This window comes from Eleginops maclovinus, chromosome 7, assembly GCF_036324505.1.
Source record: "Eleginops maclovinus isolate JMC-PN-2008 ecotype Puerto Natales chromosome 7, JC_Emac_rtc_rv5, whole genome shotgun sequence".
Taxonomy (NCBI): domain Eukaryota; kingdom Metazoa; phylum Chordata; class Actinopteri; order Perciformes; family Eleginopidae; genus Eleginops; species Eleginops maclovinus.
This window is the reverse complement of record NC_086355.1, coordinates 3447880-3475622: the sequence shown is the minus strand read 5'-3', so window position 1 is coordinate 3475622 and position 27743 is coordinate 3447880. Positions and strand designations below refer to the sequence as shown.

General features: G+C 39.5%; 2 protein-coding genes and 1 long non-coding RNA gene across 8 annotated transcripts in view; 1 reads left to right on the top strand and 2 right to left on the bottom strand.

Moving 5' to 3' along the window:
* LOC134866927 (interleukin-1 receptor type 2) overlaps positions 1-27743 on the bottom strand; it is a 46931-nt gene that overhangs the window by 8963 nt on the left and 10225 nt on the right. The window lies entirely within an intron of this gene.
* LOC134866928 (uncharacterized) overlaps positions 1-27743 on the top strand; it is a 44404-nt gene that overhangs the window by 7030 nt on the left and 9631 nt on the right. The gene's annotated exons all lie outside the window — the stretch shown is intronic.
* On the bottom strand, positions 1472-27396 carry zmp:0000000936 (interleukin-1 receptor type 1). 5 transcript variants are annotated; one of them, XM_063887147.1, is made up of 12 exons: positions 27196-27396; positions 13297-13374; positions 12522-12774; positions 11625-11817; positions 10789-10960; positions 10549-10611; positions 9981-10116; positions 9425-9579; positions 6584-6727; positions 5251-5418; positions 4046-4341; positions 1472-2873 (listed from the first exon to the last, which is right to left on the bottom strand). In XM_063887147.1, the coding sequence occupies exons 2-12, from the start codon at positions 13370-13372 to the stop codon at positions 2586-2588; spliced, it is 1944 nt and encodes a 647-aa protein (XP_063743217.1). In that variant the 5' UTR covers positions 13373-13374; positions 27196-27396; the 3' UTR covers positions 1472-2585. The 5 variants fall into 5 exon arrangements, with proteins under 5 accessions (XP_063743217.1, XP_063743216.1, XP_063743219.1 ...); XM_063887146.1 differs by lacking the exon at positions 27196-27396 and adding an exon at positions 23994-24195; XM_063887149.1 differs by lacking the exon at positions 27196-27396 and adding an exon at positions 13665-13687.

The following is a 27743-nucleotide window of genomic DNA, read 5'->3' as shown; positions in this document are numbered from 1 at the left end:
ACTCAAGTACAAGACCTGAGTACTTCTACTTTACTCAAGTATAAGACCTGAGTACTTCTACTTTTACTCAAGTACAAGATCTGAGTACTTCTACTTTACTCAAGTACAAGATCTGAGTACTTCTACTTTACTCAAGTACAAGATCTGAATACTTCTACTTTTACTAAAGTACAAGATCTGAGTGCTTCTACTTTTACTCAAGAACAAGATCTGAGTACTTCTACTTTTACTCAAGAACAAGATCTGAGTACTCGTGCTGCCTATACTGTGTATATATACGTATATATTGGACCAAGAATGACTGTATATTGCAGCAATACTGGTCATTTTACCACTGTTATTTCACAAATGATTAACACCCACAGATTTCTTTATAAATAATCATCAGCATTGTTGATATTATGATTGATAAGTTATATAAAATAATCTAAAAAGTCTGGTAGGTTCAGGGAACACCATCAGTTTTACTGTAGTCCAGCCTTTAAAATGCCTCATAACAACATGATCGAAATCGGAAAGGATATTGAGTCTCATAACGATGCCGTATATTTCCGCTCTATTTTTGATAGCAGTTATAACTTACCAGGCTGAGTGTTGAAGCTCAAAGACGATTCCTTCTTACTAACCTTCTGAAGAGCTGCTGTGCTTTCCCTCCTCCAGACTGCACATCATCTCAAACTGTTCCTCCAACCCCTGCATGAAATTTCCACCCGACAGAAAAAACCTGCCACTCGTTTTGCATTTTATTTGCCCAGCAAAATGGAGCTCTAGTTCAAATATAGGCCATCAGACCTCAATGGCTTTGGTTATGAAAGTGTCAGTTGCTTGTTTACCTTAAGCAACAAGGAGAGTCTACAAAGCCTGCCTGTTTCAGATGAAACCTTCTAATATATATTTCACTTTCACTTATTCAAGCCATCATGGATTTTTGTTAAATTCTCCAAATCTCTCTGCTGATAATTCAAGTTAAACCATCACAAACATTGGGCAAGTTTAGAGAACATTATGGCCCAGAAAGCCATGATTTCAGAGACCTTACTGAACTGACTTCATTCAGATTCTCCTCTTCTTACTCGGGTTTTCTTCTTTTTGATTGTGGATTTCATTTCTTCATTTAATTTATAAACAAAACAGCAAGCTATGACACCTTGGATCAAAAGGGGTATCTTTTAAACGCACCACCAGGGTCCACTTTAAGAGAAGTCCCTGTAAGCAACTGTAAAGTATTTGGAAGCTAATGGAAATACTGTACAGAAAAAATCATAGACTGTATGTGAAAATTGGGCTTTCGCTTTCGTTCCCAGATTGGTTTTGAAGACTGCTGTTTTGTAGGCTTGATTTCGGCAACAAAACAAAACATTTTTGTTGGCCACTTAAGATTAATAACCCAAAACCTGGAGTATGCACAGCAGCTGTGGGCTTACACATGTGGCCGCACAAACTTCAAAATATAATGAGCCTTCCACAAATGTTTTCCTTGCAAAATGTTCATTTATTGACAACACAGTCACGCTCCTCAAGCTTAGGCGTCTTTATTAGACCAGTTTAACATTACTGCATTAAATGCACACTTCATCGAAATAAATCAAGGTTTGCTTTCTTTGTACATATTTACATTTACCTCAAACATCTGTACATTTGACAGTGAAACAACATCATTTGGATTGACCAGTCAGTCCTTTGAAGCACGTTACGCCAGTTAATTTACAGATGGAGACACTGATGATCTCCAAGTCTAATAAGAGCTGCTGTTGATGCATTTTTACCCAATGCAACTTGTGTTGATAAGTTACTCTGCCTTTATCGATTCTGTACACAATTATAGTTGCTCTATTGCCGTGTTTTCAATGCTACTCATCACGACCTGCTATTTGTTGGTCTTCCATTAGGAAAAGTGGCCAGGAACCTATGGTCCGTTCCAATTTCCACTGGAAACCTGGCAACACCTCACAATACCCGAGATCACCTTTCCATAAATAACATTTTTAGCTCTTCTGTATTATTTGTGTCACATTAAATCAACTGTACATATGGCCCTGCTCATCTTCTATCTGCGGACATGTCGCTACAAAATACAAAGTAAAGCGAAGCAAACAACTTTCTTGCGGGCGTGCATCCTCTTCCGACTTGTGCTACTGGAACGCAGTCAACACGGATGTGACGTCCGACCTCCGACTCCTGCTGTCAATATAATCAAACAACTTGGAGGTTCCGAGCGTGATGTGCCGATACTAGAAGGTGACGTTATTGCAGATCACGGATTGGTCGGAAGGAGTCGTCCCTAATCGTGGCGTCAAGGTATACCGTCGGCGAATCGCAGACCTTCCTTTTTGTTTGCCAATTGAAGCGTTCAGCGAATGTCCCAATGTCAAGCCTAAACAGCTGATTACTGAAGGGGGCATTATCTGCAGCAGAGAAATACCGGGTACCAACAGTTGGACAAGTCGAGCAATGCTAAAGAGTTCCTTTTGGTTCACCTCTGCTGTGAGTGTGAACCCTCAGCTTCTCGTGAGCACACAGTTTTTCTTAATTGTCTCTGCTTGATAGGATCAATAAACAATAACACTGGAAACAAGAGGACCGCTTCATAAGTTCATCAGAGCTGTTTTCTCGGGGCACATCGCCCTCTTGCCCTTCACCGGCATACAGTACCTCATCTCCTTCCAAAACCTGGAGGAAGGGGAGAGGGATTGCGACAGCTTTCTACTTTTCTCCTCTTCCACTGTTGTCCTCATGCATGTCTTACACCTTTCCCCCCTGCTCTGGTTCTTCCACCAACACAGGGCGCCCTGCTTCTTCCTCAGGTGGCGCACCGACTCGGGGAAGAGAGCCAGCTGAGCCGGGGTGATCTCTTCCAGCTCTACCAGAATCACCTGTAAGGCAGAGTTAGAAATCAGAGGGCTCCTTTTGAGCGTGTGGTTTAAGAGCAAAACATTTAATGAAATGGAGCAATGGTGGCTCTAGACCAGGGGTGACCAAACTACGGCTCGGGGGCCAACTGTGGCCCGTGGTCCATTTTTTTATCGGCCCTCAGCAAATTCTGAAAGTATAATGGAAGTAGGCCCACGTTTTAAGGATTGGCTTCCAACTGTTTTAGTAACAAAATAAATGAAACCCTAAGGAAAGATTTGATGTAGGCGTTTCTTTCTTAAAGCTTGAGTGAAAAATGACACCCCTGTTTTAGGACCATTTTACTGGGGGTTATTGAACAAAGACAGTGTTCAAGTTTCTATGTTTCAGTTCCGTATAAAGTCATAAAATACCATTATTGGTTCTTGTTTTAATCACATCATTTGTGTCAAGGACTAAGTTACCATTTTAGTTCAGTTAATTTACCATTAACTGACATGCAGTTTGAGGTAATACATACATTATTTATGCAGCCAGGCGTTTATTTTATTTCCTGACACGTGTTGGTACTTTGATTTTGTTTCAGTAACTCAGTTTCAATTTATTTAATAAAATGACTGAAACACACCCCATTCCTGTTATCTTTAGCCAAGGTTACAGCACTGTATTGGCTACAAAATAAACGTTTGCTTATCTTATATTGTACTTCTGAAATATATATGTTAAAATATATTAATGAGCCCAATTTTCAAATAAAATTAGTCATCTAGAATTTAAAACATGTTCTCACAAATCTTAGTTGATATAAAAAAAACAATATCTTATTTCTATAACAAGCTTTAAATTTAACCTTCATATGTACTCTTATTATCAGCAATCTGAGGCTCCTGTTTTAAGGAATGAGCTGCCAACAGAATAAATTAACCCCTAAAGACAGACGGGATGTTTTTTCCTTAAACCATTTTCAAGTATTGGACATTATTCACCTACATTTGATTTGTTTTGCTAACTTATAACTTAACTTATGAGGCAATGTTCACCTCTATAAGTGGCCCAGCTCTCAGTGTATTTTTCTGTATGTGGCCCTCGGTTAAAAAAGTTTGGACAACCCTGATTTGGAGGCTGGTCGCAGGGGGGTCCAAGAACATCAAACCATCACCCTGATTAACCGTAGATTAAAGGTCTGCTTTCCCACCTTGAGAGATCCCTCCAGTAGAGATCGGTGCATCGCTGCCAGACGCTCCAGCTGCAGTCTTGGGTCTGGATAGTCTTCCTCATCGCCGTCAAAACTGACGTTGCTGCTGCGGTCGCCGTTCTTCTTGCCTTCGCTGTCTTCGCCGTTATCCCTGCTTTCGGTGCTCTTTGTGATGTTGTTGTTGTTGTTGCCACTGGTGCTGCTGGTGAGTCTCCTTTTGATGAAGCTGGAGGCGGTGTAGAGCAGCAGGAGGCGGCGGCTGGCTTGTATGTTCTCTTCCACCGAGTCCACGATGGCTGCAGGGAGGAAAAGACAGGGATATTAGTTTAGACGAAAGAGTTCAATAGATAATAATCACAAAAGTAGCTACACATCAAACTCCTGACCTGATGCATTCCAGATAGATCTGAGAGATAATTAATATAAGACCAGATAAGAAGTACTTTATTGATCCCAATGGGGGAAATGTTGGCCTTGCTGCAGCATAAAAATACAGGGTATTGTACACAGTCAAATGAAATAAATAAACAATTCAAAATGTAAACTTCTCAATAAAAACAAAAGGTAGAAAATATACATGTAAAGTAAAATAAAAATGGTACAGTAAACAGAAGATAAAGCAGGATATTATATATACATTAAGTGTGTAAGGAATGGAATATTAAATAGAATATAGATGTAAAATGTACAGTGTGAGTCCAGTTATCCAAGAGAAGCTAAGGAGCTCAGCAGGATAACTAAGCAGAAACAAACATATTATTTAATTTAAAAATGGGACTAACCTTTAATCACTTATCCTTTTCATGAATTATCCAAATGTTACCTCTTAAAATGAGTAAAAATGCATCTCATGAAGTATATAATGTCTTATGTTTAACTGGATCTGATATCTGGTATTTTAAATATTTAAAAATCGTGTCCGTAAACTACATTTATGGACCTAAATGAATAGCAGTATTCTGTATCCGTACAATGAAATATGTCCCTCGTCAAACAAGGCTTTGATAAAAAGCACATGTCGAGTGATGTTGTAAATTACCTGGGTTGTGACTAAGAGTATGTCATGTGTAGTGTTAACAAAAGGTCCTCTGCATCAAGCCTTCATTGTTACTCTGAAGCTTGAAAGGATATCAAGTAACATTTTGAATTTAAAAAACAGATGCAAGTTTTACTGAAATGCTGCCCCCGCCATGAAGGTGACTTACCCGTCCCGGGCGTGCAGTCGCGGCCTGCTATGAAGAGTGTGTATCCGCAGGCCTTTTCCAACACTTCGGGGAGTGTGTGAAGGACGAACGCCTCCACTTCATTGCTGAATCCCTCTGTGTCGGGCTGAGGGTACGCTACGTAGGCGTCATACAGCTTCCCATCCGAATCTGACTCAGGGAAAAAGAAGAAGAGCTCATTAAAGGTTGTTTTAGAGTGCACAGGTTTTCTAATGAGGAAAAGTCAGATTCAGCCTTGCTATCCCATGCTTTACGGACCAATTTATAACAATTTAATGATTACATTTAAGGCAGATTTTGAGGAAGTGTCCAATATGCTTTGAGCTTCTTCAAAATGTACTTAAAGTAGCGACAGTAAAAGTAGTCATTGTCTGATTGGTCCATTTCAGAATAATATCTCTGATATGTTTTATAATGATTGATCATTAAAGTGTTCTCAGAGCTGGTAAAGGTGCAGCTAGTTTGAATGGCTTTGTATACTGCAGGGTAGCTGCTGGATTTACTGCAGGTGAACTACAGTCTGATTTAAGGGCTGATTATATTTACCATCATTAATCCTAATCTGCCTAGCAACTAAAGGGGTTAAATAAATGGAGTGGGAGAAAAAAAAATACACCATTTACCTCTGAATTTTAGTGGAGTAGAAGTACAAAGTAGCATAAAATGAACCTCATAATTGTACTTAAGTACAGTACTGATGTTACCTACAGTCATTCATGTCTGAAAAAGTTTCCTGTGTTTCATAAGCGGTAGCAGATGACATTTCCTCAGAACTACTGCAGCGCTTGTGGTAAGAGAGTTTCCTTTGTTTGCTCACTGTTGACACATGCGGTCAGGTATGGAGTAGAGCTTCAGATTCTGTGTGATGTGTGGGTGCTGCACGTGTGTGTTGCAGTGTGTAGTCATCACTGTGTGTTTTTCCATCATGGACTCTTGTGTGGAGTGTATGGTGGGATTAGATTTGTATCGACAGTCTAAAACAGTACGGTTTAGTGATAGCGGGAAAATCAAATAACACGCAATGATGTGATTCATTATCATTCATTTTGTCGATTTATAACCTTTGTATCCCTATATATCCGTACACATTATGCTGTGTGTATGTATAGAGTAGATATGCAGTATTCTTTACCTTTTACAGTACATTTTAAATCAATGTGTCAATATTGCTCAGGAAACTGCATCACTTTCTTGTAATGCAGCCAGGAAAAAAATATGGTATCCAAAGTCTCTGCAGATATCTATTCTTATATCATCCTATGAATATATCCCAGTCCTTTTAATAACACATAACATATTACACATGGAGTATTACCTGTATTTGTATAGAAGACTGGAAACATTCTCCGAAACCAGAGCACAATGTCGACTTTAAAGAGGTAGTAGACGACGACGCAGGAGATGAAGAGGACTGCCAAATTACCAAGAATGATCCCAATGGGAAGTCTCATGTCTGGATCTGTAGGAGCATCAAACATATCAGAAATACTATTTAGATTTGAAGTGTTATAGGATCGCACCTCCAAGGCAAGGCAGGTTTATTCATATATAGCACAGCGGTGTCCAAACTATGGTCCGGGGGCAAAATGCGGCCCGTACTCCATCTTGAATCGGCCCCATTCAAAAAGTATAGTGGATTACGGCCCACACCTGTCTTATAGTGCACTTCTTAAATATATATGGAAAAGTTTATTACACAATAGTATTCATGTGTTAATAAGCCCAAGGTTCAAACATTTTCTAACAAATCTTAATAAAATTATTCACATTAAAACCTTGAAATACCCCTTTTTTATTTCCCCTTATTATAAGCAATCTGAGACTCCTGAGGAGCTGCTGACTAAATAAAGGAGACCCTGTGGAGGGCTGTGATGTAGGCGTTTTTCAAATTAGCATAATTAAGCTCCATTTGATTGATGTTTCTCTACCTTATACCTTAACTTGTGAGGCGATATACCCCACCTCTAGTCAGGGGTCCGGCCCTACGTATGTTTTTCTGTTTGTGGACCCTGATAAAGCACCCTTCAACACGAGGCAATTCAGTGCTTTACATAAAGGGAAAACATTAAGACCATTAAGTCAAGGCGCGTTTTATATAGTTAATCGAATTTACCATATTTACATTGCTGTGTTGCAGTGTGGGGCAACACATATATGAGCATCTGAACACCTTTATTTAAACCACAGAAAAACACAGTGTTTATTGAGTCAAGGCAGAGGGAATGTAACTTTAAGCATCGGTGTGTACTTTAAAGCAGATGTGTATATCTGTAGTCTGCCTTAAACTGTGGTATTCTTTACCAAATGATTTAAAGTATGTATGAACATCTTAAAGTTTAAGAAAATGCACAAAGAAAGAATAATGAGATAGTATGAAGAAGTCAGGTAACCTGTTCCGCTGATGGTAGATTGTTGTGTTGACTTCTGATTGTGTTTCTAGTTTCATGTTACTCTGAGTATTGGATGTATTATGAGACAACTGATTCAGTACTTATCAGAGAAGTACTCAGATCTTGTACTCGAGTAAAAGTAGAAGTACTCTGATCTTGTACTTGAGTAAAAGTAGAAGTACTCAGATTTTGCTCTTGAGTAAAGTAGAAGTACTCAGATCTTGCACTTGAGTAAAGTAGAAGTACTCAGGTCTTGTACTTGAGTAAAGTAGAAGTACTCAGATCTTGTACTTGAGTAAAGTAGAAGTACTCAGGTCTTGTACTTGAGTAAAGTAGAAGTACTCAGATCTTGTACTTGAGTAAAGTAGAAGTACCAGAGTGTAGGAATACTCTGTCACAGTAAAAGTATTCTAAATGTTCCTCCAGTGAAAGTAGAAAGTACTCTCCTCTAAATGTACTTAAAGTAGCGACAGTAAAAGTAGTCATTGTCTGATTGGTCCATTTCAGAATAATATCTCTGATATGTTTTATAATGATTGATCATTAAAGTGTTCTCAGAGCTGGTAAAGGTGCAGCTAGTTTGAATGGCTTTGTATACTGCAGGGTAGCTGCTGGATTTACTGCAGGTGAACTAAGTATGTTTTTCTGTTTGTTACCCTCAGTGAAAAAAGTTTGGACACCCCTGATGAAGCACCTTTCAACACGAGGCAATTCAAATTGCTTTACAAAAAGGGAAAACATTAAAACCACTAAGAAGCAAAGGCATTAAAATAAACATCAAACTAAATAATATCTAACATACAGTACATGAGTAAAAGTTACAGTGCAATGTGAGATATGAATCAATTAAAGGAAAAGGCAAAAAGAAAAGTCTTCAGCCTGGATTTGAAAGTAGTTGTAGTTGCAGAGGACCTGCAGGTTTCTGGAGCATAATAACTTTCTAACTCTGGGGGCGGAAAGCAGACGCTGCTTCTGGCTGATTCATACTGTAGCTCATCCCCTCTAAGGGATTCAACCTGCCGCTCAATGGGAATCCTCCTTCTGGTTCTGCCTTGCAATTTCCACTGTGTGCTTGTCTGGGTTTCCTAAGCTGCCTACATATGATTTGTGAGATTTGCATCTTCCTCCCTGCGAAGGAGAGAGCACGGCCACGGGTTGGTTTCTGTTCTATAGTTAGCTGCCCTGCTTCTCTTTGGGGCTCCATTTAGCCGTCATCTCATTAGCAGCAGAAAAACCAAAGTAACTGCTGGTCATGTAAAGGCAGCAATAGTCTGATAGTAAACTAAGGTGACCAGCTTCAGAGGGGGCTGCAAGGGTCCTCAGCTGTGTAATGAGATTGATAACACTATAAAAATGTGGGAACCACTTTACATTAAGACTACCCTTATAAAGGATTCATAAAGGCTTGTTAATTAGGTTGTAAACACTTTATTAATCATTAAGAACCATTTATAAACCAGTTCTAACATAGTGTTCATACATCAACTCAGGCTCACTATTTGGCAAGATGACTATGCCTTATATTGGCTCCCTAGCTTCCTTCCTCTTCTTCATCAGCCAGCATCCTGGGTATCTGTTGTTCACTGAGTTGATTCCCCCCCCCCACCTTTTGGTTGGGTCAAACAAACAACAGAAGAGGTCAGCTTTGTCTTGGCTTTTGTCTTTAAAAAAAGAACAGAAATATCCTCCAAAATGGCACAATGACAGCCCTGAAAGTATTTAAAAAACAACAACAGAAGTTTAAGTTCAAAGGGTTGGGGTTTGACCTGTTGGCAGCAGAGTGAAGTAGCCCTGAGGATGACCTCTGGCACTGTACGCTTGACAAGTGTAGTTGATGTGGAAATCCTTCTCCTCTAGCTTAGAAATGGTCAGCACACGCTCCAACAACACACCCTCAACGGGATCCTTCTCTTTCCTAAACCTGGGGGCACAGAAAGATAATAAAATGGGCTTGATTAGAGATTAATATTTGACACTAGAAGACACGTTCTTAAATCAGTTGGACCTACGTCATGTAAGTAAAGAATACGATTAAGATGTTACTTCTGGACAGGAAATATGTGTGCATATAACCTAATATGGTAAACAGACAGTACTTATAGAGCTCTTCATCAGGTCTCTCTCGACCCCTCAAAGCGCTTCACATACTACGAGTCATTCACCCTTTCACGCTTCATTCATGCAGAGCAGCACCACTTGCTCTAGGGAAGCCAACACACACACACTCACACGCCGTTGGCCATCGGGAGCAACTCCGGGTTCAGTATCTTAATTTGTAAAAGCCGAACAAAAGCAGATGAAAGGAAAGGGAAGGGTGCTCACAGTTGTGTCGACGTGTAGACACGATGAGAGGAATTAGTATTCGTAATGAAATCCTTATGGACGATCCAAAAAACATCAACCGAGTGCTTCCCGACACACGGCACAAATACCAGGCACCGTGTGCTGAAACGTGACCCTAAAAACAGAGGCGTGAACAATACAAAGACATCAGAAGAAGTTAGACTCAAGAAACAAACTCTCTGATAAACCCCTGAGTTTAAAGTCGCTGACAAATGTTCCTGCCGGCAAGTCTCCTGTTCTATGTACAGTACAGTAACTACTGAAAGGATGAAATCCAGTCATAGTTATTTCATCACCACAGCATTGCTGCTTCGTGGTAAATAACACAACAAATCAGGATTAGAGAACTCTAAACAGCTAAAGTATTTTGTTTTCTGATATCAAGTTACGTAAATAGTGAACTACCCCATATAACAAGTCTATCTACCTGTAAGTGCTTTGGCATTTCCCCCCCGCTGCAAGTGGTGTCACTAAAGTTAATTGGAAACTGCATTTTTGACCCTTAAAACCCCATCTTTCTGAAAAGGTGTGGCAAGAAAGGACCTACCTATCGGTGCCTTGATTATGCCACTGGCCGGTTGGCGCACCAGTGGGCTCAAAGAGTACATTGCTGAAAAGACAAGACAACATGACAGAGGTTGAGGTTATCTATTTACAGAAAAATACTGTGTTTTATAGTAGTGATCTGTTCTTTGTAATCCATTAACCGGACTGCTTTCCAACCCTCGTCAGTCTGCTGTCCACAGTCCAGTAGTTTTGAGGATAAATGTACTGAGTCTGTTCTCACCTGTGACCGATGCTTTAATGCTCTCTGAAACAGACACGGAGGTGCCATCGAGACTGAAGTTCAGAGTGCAGGTGAAGGGCATGTTGTATTTAGGTTCCACATTATCAATCTTCAGCTTGGTGTTATCCATGTAGGTATATCTGCCATACCCGTCCACAATGGGGTCGCAGCCCTACATGAGAAAAGAAACGGGAGAAAATACGTAAAAACTGCTTATTTTTAATGATGCATTTTGGAGGGAGTCCCATTTTCCTTCAGCAAAATAACACATTTCATAGACACATTCACAGTGATTGTTATGCACAGGTATAGCTTTATCTCAGAACTGTAACAGGATGTGTATTTTGTAAATTGTGTAATTTTTTCTTGTTTTAATGCATGTTTCTTGGGGAATATTAAGCTGTCTCTGGCTCTTTTTTTCTTGCTGTAACAAATGCAAATTTCCCCTCCGAATAGAATAAAGACATTCTGATTCTGATTACGTTTGTTCAGTGTGAGCGGGATGCCAGCTCTGGTGTTAAATGACAAAAAAAAATGGAGTCGGGGTCGAAACATGGCAACAAAACAGCTGAAAATACTGAAAAAAAGCTGAAAAAAACACTAAATGGATGCATTTAGGTTTAACATTTTAAAAACAAACCTCCTTAATTGCTTGATTTATCCAAATTAAATCAAAAGTACAGTACTAAATGTTAGCATGGGATGGTCACACGCTAAATTTGAAAGCCCGTTTCTCTATTTAAGTGTTTCTCCATTTAACTGCTCGTTGTCCCCAGATTGTAATCCTTGACAAGGTATTTGATGTCAGTGCCCAACAAGATTTGCCCAAAACTCACTTTGTACCACATCAAGGAGTAGGGGGTGTTGTAGCTGTTCAGTTTACTGATGTATTCCTTCAGAGGGCAGCTCAGGTAGTCAGTGACTCCCTTGGTGATTGTTTGATCAGCTTTCCTCGGCCTGCCACACTCTCCAGCAACGCGCCGCTCCACTATCAGCTTGGTGGCCTGGCTGTAGCACCTATAGGGCGTTCTGATGAAAACATTAAGAACATGTTAAGCACCGAGCTGCTGTGTCTGCAAGTTAAACCGAAGAAAAAACAATCAATCTTTTAAATATTTTATGTTGAGAAGAGGCAGGTGCTGATTCTAAGAGGGTACATTAGTGGAGTGAGCAGGAGCTTAATGCAGGTTTAAGTGCCTCCGCTCCTCAGACGCAAATCTCCTCTCACTTTCTCGCAGGACCAAATTCCGGACCTGGGGGGGACAGGGCCTTTTCTGTCGCTGCCCCCTCCCAACTCACTCCCCAAAAACATCCGTGACTGCCCCGACCTCACCCTGTTTAAATCCCAGACCAAAACTCACCTTTTCAAAACTGCTTTTAAACTGTAAATGATTATTGTGTTTTAGGAGTGTGTTGTTTTTATTATTTTCTCATGAATTGTATCTCTGTAAAGTGTCTTTGAGTTTTTAGAAAAGCACTTTATAAATAAAACGTATTATTATTATTATTATTAATAAATATTTTTAAAGATATTTTAAGGATCATACCTGCGACACAAGTTTCAGATTTGACTCAAATTAACATTTTATCTTCATCAAAAAACAGCTGTTTATTCTTATCAATAAATTAGGAGTCTTTAAAGCAAGAACTGTTCAAAACTAGATATTGGGGTTGAGGCTCAAAATATGTGTGCTTGTAAAATGTAGAAAGTACTAACTGCTTCTTGACAGTACCTCAGCACGCTCACATATTCTCCGTCGTCCTCCAGCCTTGTGTTCAGCAGCCACAGAGTCTCTCCGCGCACCTGGGTTCGTCCGGTCTCGTTACTCATTTCTTGGCCCAACTTTGAGTCGTACCAGGTGATGTTGTAGGGCACATCGGAAATGTTGAAGATGTCATAAGACGCCAGGGTGCTGTTCAGCATAGCCACATCCCCGGGAACAGAGAAGACCCTTTCAAACTGGGTACTGAAGTTTTTACAGTTCTCTGCAAAACAAATATCATCATGTATTCAGAAAGTCATCGCTGTAAGAACTCAGAGTTTCAAGCAAGAAATAATTGTTGAGCAGGCAAGGATAGTCCATTCACTACAAGACAACTCAATGTGCTCATAGTCACTTAAGGACTAAAGTTAGAGTTGGTCTGTAGCTCTGACCAGGTGTCTGTAAATGAGAGTAAGTTCGTCAGATTCTTATCTTAGCTCTAAATGTTGTACATTTTATAAGCTATAATGTGTTTGTCTCCTGACTGTCCTGGATTAGAGCCAGCAACCTCTATTAGAAACGCTGAGAAAGTCCCTGCAGTTCCACAAGTGGCCACCAGAGAGCGATCCAATACTTCTCTAGGTGGGTGTCAGAGTTATACTTGGCAAAAACAACAATGAAATGTAATTATTTTACTCTTAAACCTTTAAGATATATGGACATTACATGGTTATGTTTTAAAAAAATATATAGTTTCAGAGCTGAAGTAATTATTAATTTGAGAGCACAGTGGGACTCGGCTCACCCTGTTTGAATCCTGTACAGATCCCACATAGCCCGAGGAAAAACAGAAGGCTTCCTAAGGTTGGCCGCTGGCCCATGGCTGAAAAACAGATGAACAACAGTTAGAGATGAGCATGAGTGAAAGTGCTACTGGAGAAATAGAGAAGCAGCCAACAACTTACTGTAACCTCTGTCCAGTGACACTGACCAGTCCCAAGGGAATATAAAATACAGCAGAACCTGTTTTCTTTCCCATTCAGGTTGAACTTTATTCTACTTTACAAAACTCTCTAAAGCAAACTCTGCATGTATACACTACTGCTTCCTATGTTTTGTAAAAGCATTCTGTTCCAAGTATAGACAGACAATGAACCACTTGAATTTTCTTACCCTCTCTCCCAGCCTCCCTCTACCTAACGGTTATGACAAATGTTTTAGTATTTCACGAGTCATTTGTGCGAAGACTCCTGCGTAACGCTTTGGAAGGAGGCCACGCATTCCTGAACACCGGCTTATGCAATCGAGCGTTCCTACTCAGCCTCGCCTGAGATCTGTGAATGAACCCTGCGCGTCTCCACTTGCAACCACAAAGTTGTTGTGCCAGGGATTTAGCATGACTCCATTTATAAGAGGCTCTGGTGGGATTAACAGTACGTTGAAATGCTGACTTCAAATATGTCTTTCTCTGGGGGGCATATTTCAACATCTGTAATTTGTTACAAAGACAAAGCATATTTGTGGTTACAGAAGCGTGTTAGCTTGTAAAACTAAGAGGCAGCAGTGCTACTGTTATGAGGTTGCTGCATAACAGTTTTTGATAATTGGTCGATTGGATCATACCAAAAAGCTACAGAGATGTGGTGAACTTTCGGCATCAAAGGACAACATTAGGCGAGTTTCAGTTCTGTTTAAAACATGTGCATTTTTAAGTTCTAGAAAGGATGCTGACTCTTGAGAAAGTAATCTAAAGGTCATCAAAAGAGTGCCGATATATAAATAAGAAAATCAAAACATCACATTGAGATTCCCATCACTCTCTCCTCTCCACTTTTGATTGTTGTGATAAATGACCAGTCCCATTGTCTATGGAGTCACCTCCCTGGACTGTAATTAGAGGAGGTGACTAAAGCTGGAAACAGACGCACATGGGTTTGGACTGACTCAGTCCAGAGAACTTGTGGCTTTCCACTTGGATCTGTAAGGGATTAATGAAGTATTTCTTCTTCTTCTTCTTCAAATTTTACAACCAATTTTTCTCATCTCTTTCCCACAATTTCCAATTTTTTTAAAACTCAGGTTATGGCTTTGAAACCTGTAGAAACCCCACTAAGCCCCTGAGGTAAAGGATGAAGGGTTAACCTTTATCAGACCCAACCAGAACACGGATAAGCATGATGATTAGGATGCATGTTTCAACCCTCTGGTCATCTGATTAGAGATGCATGTTGGGAAACCTTTAGGAGATTCATAAAATGATCTTTCTCATTGTGCAGCAACAGGGCTGTGTTTGAGTTTGCTGTACCTCATTCAGATAGTGTAGGCTTCAGAGTCTTATCTGATCGAAGCTGCTCTAATCTCACCACACTCTTCACCACAATACCAAATCAAACGTGTGTGCTTCCACAACTCAGTGATCTTTACAATATAGGTCGCGTTCAACTTCTGAGGTTTAAGATGGTGTCCTTAATCTTGTCGTAAATCTAATTTATTCAGAGAAACATCCAAAAGCCAGAAGCTAGAAAAAGGTGAAATATGAAGATATAAAAGTCTTCCATTGCAGACTTTAGATTGACGATTAGGAGTTTGGCAAATGTAAGTAAAAGTCATTTACTTGAGAACTTTGTGGGCTGCAAACAGACGTCGGTAGCAACAAAATGTGTGAAACTGCTGCTGGGGGAGCGACAGTGTACAAGTGGAACATTTTCCAAACCACAATATCTGCACCTCTCGCATCTGGCTACAGGAAGACCTGCTGCTGACACAGATGGCTACAGCTTCTGAAGACAGAGGTGCACTGGTGGTTTTGCAGGCTGCAGAGAATATGAGGTGCTGTACATACTGTGGTTTGGTGTTCATAACCAACTTTTCCCATCACAACTTTCACATCGTCGCTTCTTTGCACTTTTACTGTCAATGCCCTAAAAGTTGGCGCTGTACATATTGTTGCATTTAAGTCCCGGTCCAGTCCAAACCAACCAAGAGGAGTCATTTTATCGTACAGATTGGTGATTTATTGGTTGGAGAGTTTTGGCGAATTTTATCCTGCATCATCAGCTCAATTACAGTGCCTCCAATGGGTTTTTAAAGAGTAAAAAACTGCAAATAATTAAGACAAAAGGAGGCATCATATCCATATAAAGTCACCGTGGGATTGATACTATATCCCACAATTTATTATGGACTTAAAATATGTGTAAAATATTAGTAGTCTGGCTTTCATATTGCATACTACCTAAAATACAATTCACCAATTAGCCTCTTTCGAAGGTGAGGTCTTCTAATTGCTTACTTTTTTAACCAGCAATTAAAAACCCCCGTGTTTCATTTCAGAATTATATGAAACCTCGAGACCCTAACTTGACATACCAGGAACAGGCAAATGTTTGCTCTTGATTAACAATTTACAAAATCAATTATTCCTACACAATTCAAGCCGTATCTTTCAGATTTTTGAGTGTTCAAAAGCAGAGCTGTGGCACAGTGGGATATGCGCAGATCTTCGGGTCAGGGCAGAGCTGGTTCGAGTCTCGCTGCAAAGGCTTCTAACAAATGACGTGTAATTTAATGCAAAGTTATCAAAAAAGTGACCTGTACATTTTTTCCAATGGAATTCAATTCACAAGCAGAGCAAATTTGTTTTTATACAGAGTTTATGCTTCTTTCCAAATATCTCAAAAAGAAACTCGTGGTTTCTAAGTCTGACGGATGGAATTCAATGCACAAGCAAAGCAAATTTGAAATTGTGGAAACTTATGTGACCGTGATTGGTGTAAGGATCTAGAAATACCAAAAGGGATAAGCAAAGGCGGTGATATTGAACTTACATTCCAATTCATTAAAATGTGATTTCAAACAGCGCTGAAACTCCTAGAGTGACCTAGAGTAAGACTTAGACACATTGAAAGGGGGATAGTCAAAAATAAACCATTTTATCGAACGGATGGGGAAAGTACTGATTGGAGAGTTTTGTGGTTTTGATCCTGCACCATCAGGACCCTCATACTGGTGGCGGACGATATGAACCTTACAGTGCTACAAAGACGGTGATTTTCACATTTTAAATCCAGACTTTATTTTCTGCATCTGCATGTTGTTCTGAGCGTTACAGGAAGCAAATAGTTGCGCTCTGGGACGAGCCTGGGCAGAAAGGACCGTGGGAAGAGAGGGTTGTGGTGAATGTGGGAGTAACACATGACGGGAGGCTGAGATCAACGGATATGACTGAGCAGAGAAACATTTGGGGGGTGCTGAAGGTGTTGGTAGTGTACCGGGTTGAGCATTGATTTAGACTCGTTGGGCTAACGGTTGCATGACATTTAAAATGTGCTTTACAAAACTGAAACGCTGGTTTTGTATATGTGTTATGTCAACAAAGTTGACATACAAAGTTGACATAACTGTGTGAGGTTAATCTGAGGTTAAGCGGAACCTTTTTTACTTAAACTTAATGTTATTTCTTTCAACCATTTAAAGTAAGTAGATTTACTCAAGTACTGTACTTAAATACAACTTTGAAATACTTGTGCATTACTTTAGTATTTCTACTCTACACAATTCAGAGGTAAATGATGTACTTTTACTCCACTCCAATTATTTAGTACCTTTAGTTGCTAGCAGATCTGGATTAATGATGGTAAATATAATCTCCCTTAAATCAGACTGTAGTTCACCTGCAGTAAATCCAGCAGCTACCCTGCAGTATACAAAGCCATTCAAACCAGCTGCACCTTTACCAGCTCTGAGAACACTTTAATGATCAATCATTATAAAACATATCAGAGATATTATTCTGAAATGCACCAATCAGACAATGACTACTTTTACTGTCGCTACTTTAAGTACATTTACTTTCAAGTACAAGATCTGAGTACTTCTACTTTACTCAAGTACAAGATCTGAGTACTTCTACTTTTGCTCAAGTACAAGATCTGAGTACTTCTACTTTACTCAAGTACAAGATCTGAATACTTCTACTTTTACTCAAGAACAAGATCTGAGTACTTCTACTTTTGCTCAAGTACAAGATCTGAATACTTCTACTTTTGCTCAAGTACAAGATCTGAGTACTTCTACTTTACTCAAGTACAAGATCTGAATACTTCTACTTTTACTCAAGTACAAGATCTGAGTACTTCTACTTTTGCTCAAGTACAAGATCTGAGTACTTCTACTTTTGCTCAAGTACAAGATCTGAGTACTTCTACTTTTACTCAAGTACAAGATCTGAATACTTCTACTTTTACTCAAGTACAAGATCTGAGTACTTCTACTTTTGCTCAAGTACAAGATCTGAGTACTTCTACTTTACTCAAGAACAAGATCTGAGTACTTCTACTTTTACTCAAGTACAAGACCTGAGTACTTCTACTTTACTCAAGTACAAGATCTGAGTACTTCTACTTTACTCAAGTACAAGATCTGAGTACTTCTACTTTACTCAAGTACAAGATCTGAGTACTTCTACTTTACTCAAGTACAACATCTGAGTACTTCTACTTTTGCTCAAGTACAAGATCTGAGTACTTCTACTTTACTCAAGTACAAGACCTGAGTACTTCTACTTTACTCAAGAACAAGACCTGAGTACTTCTACTTTACTCAAGTACAAGATCTGAGTACTTCTACTTTACTCAAGTACAAGATCTGAGTACTTCTACTTTACTCAAGTACAAGATCTGAGTACTTCTACTTTACTCAAGTACAAGACCTGAGTACTTCTACTTTACTCAAGTACAAGACCTGAGTACTTCTACTTTACTCAAGTACAAGATCTGAGTACTTCTACTTTACTCAAGTACAAGATCTGAGTACTTCTACTTTACTCAAGTACAAGATCTGAGTACTTCCGAGTAGTTTTTTTCAAGTAAAAGCATCTTTCCATTCTTCATATTTCTCTCTACAGCACTTCTAGTACTTAATTACACACTTCAGGTACTTGTACTTAACTTGAGTAATATCAATTCAAGTGTAATTTGTACTTTTTACTACATTTACTTTATAGCTTTAGATCCAGATTTTAAACACAAACTTTTGAAGAACTTTTAAAACAAGATGTTTTGATCCAACCTTATAATACCATGGACCTCAAACAACATTCATTGGCCCCCAGTTCGCTAATGTTGAAGTCATTTTATGGGATGTCCTAGTTCCAGTTCAGTTTAGGAAAAAGATTTCCCTAGTTTTAATTTGTTTACTTCAGTTTCTACTTTTACTCCTTATACCTTAAGTACGTTTTCCTGGTAGTACTTAAGACCTTTACTTAAGTACCTTTTCAAATGTAGTACTTTTAACAGAGTATTTTAACAGTGTAGTATTTTTACTTCTAAACCTTCTCTGCACTCGACTGCAGACAGCAGCTAGACAGCCAATGGAAAAATACGTCCTGGCAGGAAACCTTTAATAGGAAAAAAAAAGGATGCCCCCGCCAAGACTCATGCCTTTTTATATCCATGTTTGCTTTTGTAACCTTCAGGCTATGAGCACTGACATTGCTACTCAGACAAAATCTTTCAAGGCCTGCAAACAGCTCTATTATTGTGGGAAAATATGGCCATCATATCAAGGTCGGGCTTCCTCTTTCAGCTTTTAAAAACACTGTATTTTTCCCAGCCTCTGAAGGACCTGGCCTTTAATGATTTGTCTTCAGAGAAATCTAGGGGCCACGTTGAAGCTGTTTCACATCCATACACGAGAAAGTTTAAAACCCTAATTCAATTTCTCCTTTTTAACTTGTAAAGCCAGAAAGTTCTAGAGGCTTATCGGACTCCAAAACACTGCACGGGGGTAGCACTATGGGAAGCTGTCATGGTGCCAAACTACAGTATTCATTATCTACCCAGACGACGGTAATGGTAGAATTACAACATTTAGTTGAGTTAGCCTTTTGTTCTAGAAGCAACAAAACCCTATTATTTTTCCCCTTTCTGAAGGTTGAATTAGTACTAGTATTAGTTATTTATTAGTATGAACGTTAAACAAATGTTGGATAAGTGTTTGAAACGGGAACAGGGTTTGAAGCATGTTTGATTTCTTTGGTCTCTAGACTGAAGTCTATTGAGGATCCAGCCTCTTGAATTGGAGGCACATCAGCTGGATACTTTTGAAGCTCAGAACAAGTAAAGGGCTTATCTCCTTCAAGTAAGGCTCCATCTTCTGTTTCCAAATGGCTGGAAAGGCTAATCTAAACATCATTACTACTGTGTTTATCCTCACCATGGACAGAGGCACTTTAGTTGGGGGCTTCTTTTAATATCCAACAAGTTTGTAACATACTTAGTATTCATGTTTTGTAAATTAAGACTGGAGGCAGTGTTGTAAAAGCCAAATACTTTTATGCAATGTTTGACGTGACTACGGCAAACGGACCGAAAGGAACAAGCGTCCATTAGTTTGTGTTTGCATTGGGTTAAGTGCGGGGTGCGTGTGTTGGCGTACAAATAACAAATCTGCTCAGTTGTGCGACCTCTGTCCATCTGTTTCTGGCACAGCGAAGGCAATAACAGCCTGAAGAGGGATCACAGGTCCAAGGTCAGGTTCACTGGAAAGAAGTAATTAATAAACACGCAGCAAAGTGGGAAGCTGTGATTTGGTTTAATGAGTCATTTTATGAGTCATGTTATGAGTCATGTTATGAAAAGGAAGATTCCGGTTATTATTTGCTGACATTGACAAACGTGAGTCAGCACTGTGCAACAAACACAACGTGCAGCAGAGGAACAACACTTAACTCCTGCAAGGAAAGCACTATAATAGACACGTTTCTGCCCTGAACTGCACATCGGTTTGAGCCATCTCCTCGATTCAATGAGAGAAAACTGTGAAAATACCTATTATAAAATCTCACCCAGTATTCAAATGTAATATTCTGAAGCAGGTTTTCAAATGACGCTGATATCGGAGCTACAACTCACTATATTTCATTCCTTATTGGTTAGTCTGCCGTGTGATAATTGTTGTTTTTGCTCTATAAAAAGTCAGAAACTCTTTTTTCCAGAGCTCAGCATCAATTAAATATGGAGGAGTTAAACCTCAGATTAATGTTTGACTGAATTTGGTGTTGGGGCTCAACAGAATTGTGGCAGATCTCTCAAACGTACATTGAAAAGCAGCATCTTCTAGTTTGGAAATACTCTTAAAAGGATCTTCTCTCGACTTAAAAACCAAACAAAGGTCAACTCTGCTTTCAGATGCTTTCGGGAAACTGCGCCCATGTGAGCTCCGAGAATCTCACAGCTCGTGTTCCAGGAGTAATGGAAAAGTGCTTAGAGAGCAAAAAAACACATTGAGGAAGAGGATGTGACCCCGAATGATAATAGAGAATTGAAACCCAGATCATTTATTCAATAGATGTCTTCCAATTCAAAAACTAAATCTCAGAAGACTGACACTCCCTCCCGGTCGACGAGTCAGACCTGTGGAGCTTTAATTCTCACCTAAGAGCTCATAGCGCCTTTACAAAAAATAACCTAGGTCTATATCTAGATGGTCATGTACCGGGACCATAGGCGTCTTTTATACTGGGGACGCTGGGGACAGGTCTCCACTACTTTTGGGAATGGCCAATTAAGTCCCCACCACTTTGCATTTGGATAATCTGTTAGAAATGTTCTGGAAATAGCGTGCACACTTGTAGAGTACATGTGGCACCGTCTGGAGGACTGCTCACACTGGTGGGTTTATTTCTGGGATCTGCGACACGTTTCATATCAGTAATACTTGTATAGATAATAGCTTTGCAGCAGCGTAGCATAGTTACTGCACTAGCTGCCAAAAATAGGATTGAAACCTTTTTCACTGAGGGCCACATGCAGAAAAATATACCAAGGGCCGGGCCACTCATTCGAGGTGAGATATTTTGCCTCATAAGTTAAGTTACAAGTTAGTAAATCAGTCAAATGTAGGGAAATTATTCTTGATACTTAAACATGCTTCAAGAAAAATAAAGAGCCTACATCCAAAAGTTTTGGCAGCTCATCCCTTAAAACAGAAGCTTCTGATCGCTTATAATAAGGGGGAATATGGAGGGTTTGGTTCAAGCTGGTTATGCAAATACGTTTTTGCTTTTTAAATCAACTAACAAATGAAAAGTGGGTTTACTAAAATATGAAACTACTGTGCAATGTTTACATAAAGTATATATTTAAGGAGTGCAATTTGAGAAAGGTTTCAGGTTGTGGCCATATTCCATTATACTTTTTGAATTGGCTGAAGCCGTAGTTTGGACACCTCTGCAGTAGTGGGGTTTTTTTTATCTGAAAAGTGTCCCCTCCACTTTTTCCCACAAAGACATCAGTTAGGATTGTTGAAATGAAACATGCTGTCCACCCGAGGAACACACTGCCTCTGAATCTGTTTATTTTTAAACCCCGCCTGAGAAGATATCAGTGAAATTAAAGATGCAGTTTCATCAGTGATCGGAAACTTGGATCGCTAAACGGTACTCTGCTGGAGAGAATTAGGGACCAAACAAACACCGTGGGAATACTCAAATATAAATGACAAGTTTCTACCACTACGTCGGGGAATGACACAACCCTCAATACTGAAATGTCAAGTTTCAGGGGAAGTTTGTGCTTTAATTTCTGAGTTAAGATCAATGGAGGGCCTGTGGGAGGATATCAAAACCAGTTGAAAGACAATGGGATTTACCCGTCCCCCAGCAGAGCACGAGACTGCACGAAAATATGATGATATTAGTGTGAAGTCAGACACCGTATTTTTCTCAGTAAACAAAATGTTTGTGGTGTGAGGCTCTACAGGAAGGATGCTTTTTTTTTTTTCCCCACTGCAGTTCCGTTTTGTAAAACTTTTGTAAAACTTTTCTAAACTGAATGAGAGCTGTAACCCTGGTGCCCCAGCATGCATTCAAACAGTCAACGCAGCGGGGTGCATCTGTACAAACTTTCAGAAATAACACTGAGATGTATAAATAAACCCCTGTGAACATGACATCACCGCCGCAAGAGAAGTCTGATAGTTAACAGTCACTAATACAAAGTCTTTAGATGCTTTGCCTCGCTTAATCTAACCCCAGCAGCCCGTTAATAAAACCGTCAGATATCAAAGTCTAACAAAGCAAAGGTTTAGTTTCAGTTCTATCTCGGTCAGTGGCTCTTATTTACGAGGGAATTAATTGTCTTTCTACGTGTCTTTCAGCCTGGCTCAGATGTATGTGATGAAGTGAAAACATCAGCACAACAAAAATGTGGTTTCTGAAATATTAGACATAATCTGGAAGGCGAGCAGCGAAACAAATGGCCAAAATACACCTATTGAAGTTTTCATAACAACTCAAAGTACATTTACTTAGGTACTGTACTTACTTCAGTATTTCCATTCTATGCTACAAAATGTATTTGACACCTTGAGTTACAGAGATTAGGATTAATGATGGTAAATATAATCAGCCCTTAAATCAGACTGTAGTTCACCTGCAGTAAATCCAGCAGCTACCCTGCAGTGCTTTCACTGGAGGAACATTTAGAATACTTTTACTGTGACAGAGTATTCCTACACTCTGGTACTTCTACTTTACTCAAGTACAAGATCTGAGTTCTTCTACTTTTACTCAAGTACAAGATCTGAGTACTTCTACTTTACTCAAGTACAAGATCTGAGTTCTTCTACTTTTACTCAAGTACAAGACCTGAGTACTTCTACTTTAACTCAAGTACAAGATCTGAGTACTTCTACTTTACTCAAGCACAAGATCTGAGTACTTCTACTTTACTCAAGCACAAGATCTGAGTACTTCTACTTTACTCAAGAACAAGATCTGAGTACTTCTACTTTTACTCAAGTACAAGATCTGAGTACTTCTACTTTACTCAAGCACAAGATCTGAGTACTTCTACTTTACTCAAGCACAAGATCTGAGTACTTCTACTTTACTCAAGTACAAGATCTGAGTACTTCTACTTTACTCAAGCACAAGATCTGAGTACTTCTACTTTACTCAAGCACAAGATCTGAGTACTTCTACTTTACTCAAGAACAAGATCTGAGTACTTCTACTTTTACTCAAGTACAAGATCTGAGTACTTCTACTTTACTCAAGCACAAGATCTGAGTACTTCTACTTTACTCAAGTACAAGATCTGAGTACTTCTACTTTTACTCAAGCACAAGATCTGAGTACTTCTACTTTTACTCAAGCACAAGATCTGAGTACTTCTACTTTACTCAAGAACAAGATCTGAGTACTTCTACTTTTACTAGAGTACTTCTCCCACCCCTGAGTTTCGGTATACGACTCTCTATGGATAGCTTCCGAATAGGTTTTCTTGTCTAGATACGGCAGGTGCCTCTCAACCCGTGTTAAAGGAAGTGTGTTTACGTTGTGGTTGGAATTACACGCACTTCTCTTAAACAGTAAACATGCAATACTTAAGGGTGTGTTGCTCAAAAGCTTACTCAATCTCTGAGCTACTATTAAAAAAGTATAGATTGGAAATGAAACAACACTTTATCAGCACAAGAGATCAGATTATATTGACTCACCTCCAGAGAAAAGAGACACAGCGAACAGACGCAGGAAGGATCGAAGCGTTTACACAGCAGCGCTACCAGAGGAAACCTCACCCGTGACCCTCGTGTGCAGACTGCTGTTTCCAGCGTGCCGGCTCTGACTCAAAACTGTCCCACCTCCAGTTCACACAGTGGGTTCTGATTGCATCCATCAAATCTCTGCATGCCACCTTCCCAACACCTCTGCTGTGCAATATCACTGGTGTGCAAATATACCGCTTTATAAGTGTTATTTTTCCTGGCTGCTACTGAAATAGATCTGAAATACCTGTGTCATATATACCTTCACTTTTGCTTCTGTTACCTGGCTGCTGATACACTTATTCATACACACTCACACATATTTTGTACTTGGCTCCTGGAAGTGTGTTTTTGCAATCTGTATCTTACATATTTAATGCATGCCTCTTAGTTTCTGTTTTTGGCTCTTTTCTTTTGCTGTAACAATGTAAATCTCCCCTCTGTGGGACGAATAGTTATTCTGATTCTGATTCTTAGTATGAAATCAGAAGATTTATCCCAACTTTTGCACTAAAACAGTGTTCTGAGAGTCCAAGCATCAAAGACTCAGCAACTTCCAGTGAGTTATGTTAAAAAAAATGGGGCTTACAGTTTGTAAAAGTTCTTAGAAATCAGTAACTGAGAACATTATTTAGCTTTCTGACCAACCTTTGATAAAAAATAACAACTATTTCAAGAATTCAAATGCTTACAGAGGTGGAAAAGCTTTTCCACCATTGAAATGATATGCAGACAGTTATTGAAAAACCAGTTGACAGTGAGGTGCGGCCTTGCGGAGGCGTAAAGCCACACCTGGGTTTCCCCCTGGAGAGAGCAATCCCCAGAACAATGAGTAATACGCAGCGTACCGGAAAGAGAAGAATGGTAGGTTAGGATGCACTTCCCAACCTCTTTCATGTTAAGATCTCTGTTCTCTTTGCGTGTAGTTTAAGTGTTTCCAACCGCTGGAACTTCTTTGTGGTCAAAACGTTGGTTCGTATGCTAATAACAGAAGACATTCAAGTGTTTCCACTACGTTGTTCTTCCCAGCAATGCTTCAGTTCTGTAGTTTGTTTTAGCGTGTCGGAGATGAACTTAATACACTTATTTCAACACAGCAGCAGATGTTGAAATACCTCTTATAGAATGACTAACCACGTATGAAGCTAAGCACTATAATCAGGCATTTATTGCAAAACCAATAACGATAAGCTGCCTCTCCTCCGAGGCAGCGATAAGGAAAGACGAGATCATGCTTGGAGAATACTGATTCTGAATAATAATTACCCTAATAGTTAAATGGTATTAAATGTTGGTGCATGATAGAGACGTTTAGCTAATCAAATCACAACTGAATCCATGGCTCAGTAACAATCAGCCCCATCTATGCAAAGGCTAAACTTTACAATCTTTAATACACTTTTTGCTTCTGATCCCAAATAATCCAACAAGCAGGTGTATTTTCAAGCTAATCGATTGTTATTCTGAACTCGTCGCTTTCAATGTGGAACTGTTTGGGAATTACAAATAATAGCGTAGACAAAAAAAAGGAGTTTATACCTAAAAAAACATTGTTTACTTTCCTGGTGAATCGTGAGTTTTGATACTAATATAAATAGCATTTGCTCGCTGAACCAATAACAACCTGTGAAAAGTAGAGACAAGAAGTGTAATACATCCGGGGAGTTCTTTTTAGTGTGTTTGTTAATCTGCACATTACTTTTCCAGGAGTCAATAATACTATAAAGTGTTGGCAGTAAGTAAGAAAGTAAAGAGAGAGGCACTGAACGCAGCGTTTAGCGAGAGGGGGACTAGAAAATATACGGGAAATAATGTGTGTTTTTAACAATTACTGTGCAAACATCATTTATGCATTTAAACCAGAGTTGCTTTATCCTTGAAATATATTATGTATAATCACACATACTTAAGAGCGATAAAAACGCCTCGTTATGATGCATATAGGTAAAGCTCAGACTAAAATCTGCTTTGAAAGGAGATGTTTGTAGTGTAATAGATCCAGGGAGATCTTTTTAGATGTGTGTATTCATCTGCCAATTACATTTTCAGAAGTCAATAATACTCTAAAGGGTTAGCATTGCGTAAAGTCTTTAATTAGAGTTAATTCTTCCCCAGGTTTAGATTTCTATTAATGACTCCTGAACAGAGAGAGTTGCATTATGGGTAGTTAAAGGAAAGACTGTTATAGATGATGAGGAGATCAACAGGACAATCTGAATTGCATTTGTCTCTGTGATTGACAATCTTCATAAATGCTTTAGTGGAAGTATTGGATGTTTTACTTCCACACATTATAATCAGGGTTGTTTATAATAAACCAGATATCTTTTCTGAAGGATTAGAGGTGCCTTACCCTGCCGGTAAAAAGGGGAATGCATTCTCACGTTATATTTTGGGTTTCTCAAACTTTATTTTTCTGTTTACCGTACCTTCTGTCTCCACAGTTGTTGGGAAATCTCCCAAAAAGAACACAGTGTTGTGCCAAAGAATTGCACGAAAGAGTTAGCCTGTAAAGCATATCGATTGGCTTTGCAAATGTTCAACGGAGAAGAAAATCTATTGAACTTGTTTTAGGATTTGAGCGAGAGACCCCAAAAAATCCAATAAATTAATATTTAGACTTTGAGCAAATTGTGTAATAGTAGGAAAAAACTAAGTGTGTGAAACAGACGAGCAAAATGTGCCAGTTCTGGTGCTTGTTTGTCCAAACAAAGTCTGGCGCTGTTGACATTTGTGTGCGGTGGTGGCAAAGTCCATAGGGGCTTGGCCTGGGAACTAGAAGGTCACCAGTTCAAGTCCCCGAAAGACCAAGTGCCACCGTGGTGTCCCTGAGCAAGACACTGGTTACCTACACTGCTCCCCGGGCGCCGTACATAATGGCAGCCCACTGCTCCTAACACTAGGATGGGTCAAATGCAGAGACCGCATTTCGTTGTCCTAGTACTTGTACTCTGTGCAATGACAATAAAGTTGAATCTTATCTTATCTTATTTCACTCAAGTATTGATCTCTTCAGAAGAGAAGTAGGCAGTCCTGCAGCTACGTCGGTCAGAGTCAGGAACGCTGATGTCAGGGATTTCTGATCCTACAGAAGGTACAATAATCCACCCTGTGTGTTATTGGAGTTTAAGAGAGAGAGAGAGAGAGAACTCACCCGTCTGATGTTGTTGCAGTCCTTCCTTAAAGGCAGAAAGCCCTCTCAGGTAAAAAAAAGAAAAGGGTTCGGGTTATGTCCGGTTTTGATTCCTCTTCTGTGGAGCCCTCAGCACATGTTGCAATTTCCTTTAAGGGATCTTTTGAAAGCCAGTGGGTGTCTTAATCTCTTGAGCAATAACTGGGAGGAGAGTCGTCTGGGTCCTGCATATGATTCAAACCCTGCAGACATGTTACGCAACACAGGGTCATTCATATCACAAAAACACATGTCTTTTCTGCACTGTTCCTCCCTATGAATCCCATCCAGCATTTATTAATCCCAGCTCAATGAGTGCAGCAATTCCCAGGATCCTATGTTTTTTGTTATGGGGTCAATGGAGGCTGCTTTATTTCAACACTGTCATTTAGAGACCTCTTGTGGCTGAGGAGGGAAGCAACTGGAGATAAATACCTGAAAACGATGACCTATTCTTAACCGGAAGAATAACTCATATGTTATATTTGTAAATGATTGCTGCTTTATGTTTAAATATATGTACAGCATAC

Bases quoted from the DNA above. Each gene is read 5' to 3' on its own strand.
- zmp:0000000936 (XM_063887147.1), bottom strand. From the start codon at position 13,372: ATGGGCCAGCGGCCAACCTTAGGAAGCCTTCTGTTTTTCCTCGGGCTA. The intron at 10,612-10,788 runs GTGAGAACAGAC...TTGTCTTTTCAG, and splicing joins CATTAAAGCATCGGTCACAG to CAATGTACTCTTTGAGCCCA. The intron at 9,580-9,980 runs GTGAGCACCCTT...CTGTGCCCCCAG, and splicing joins GTCTACACGTCGACACAACT to GTTTAGGAAAGAGAAGGATC.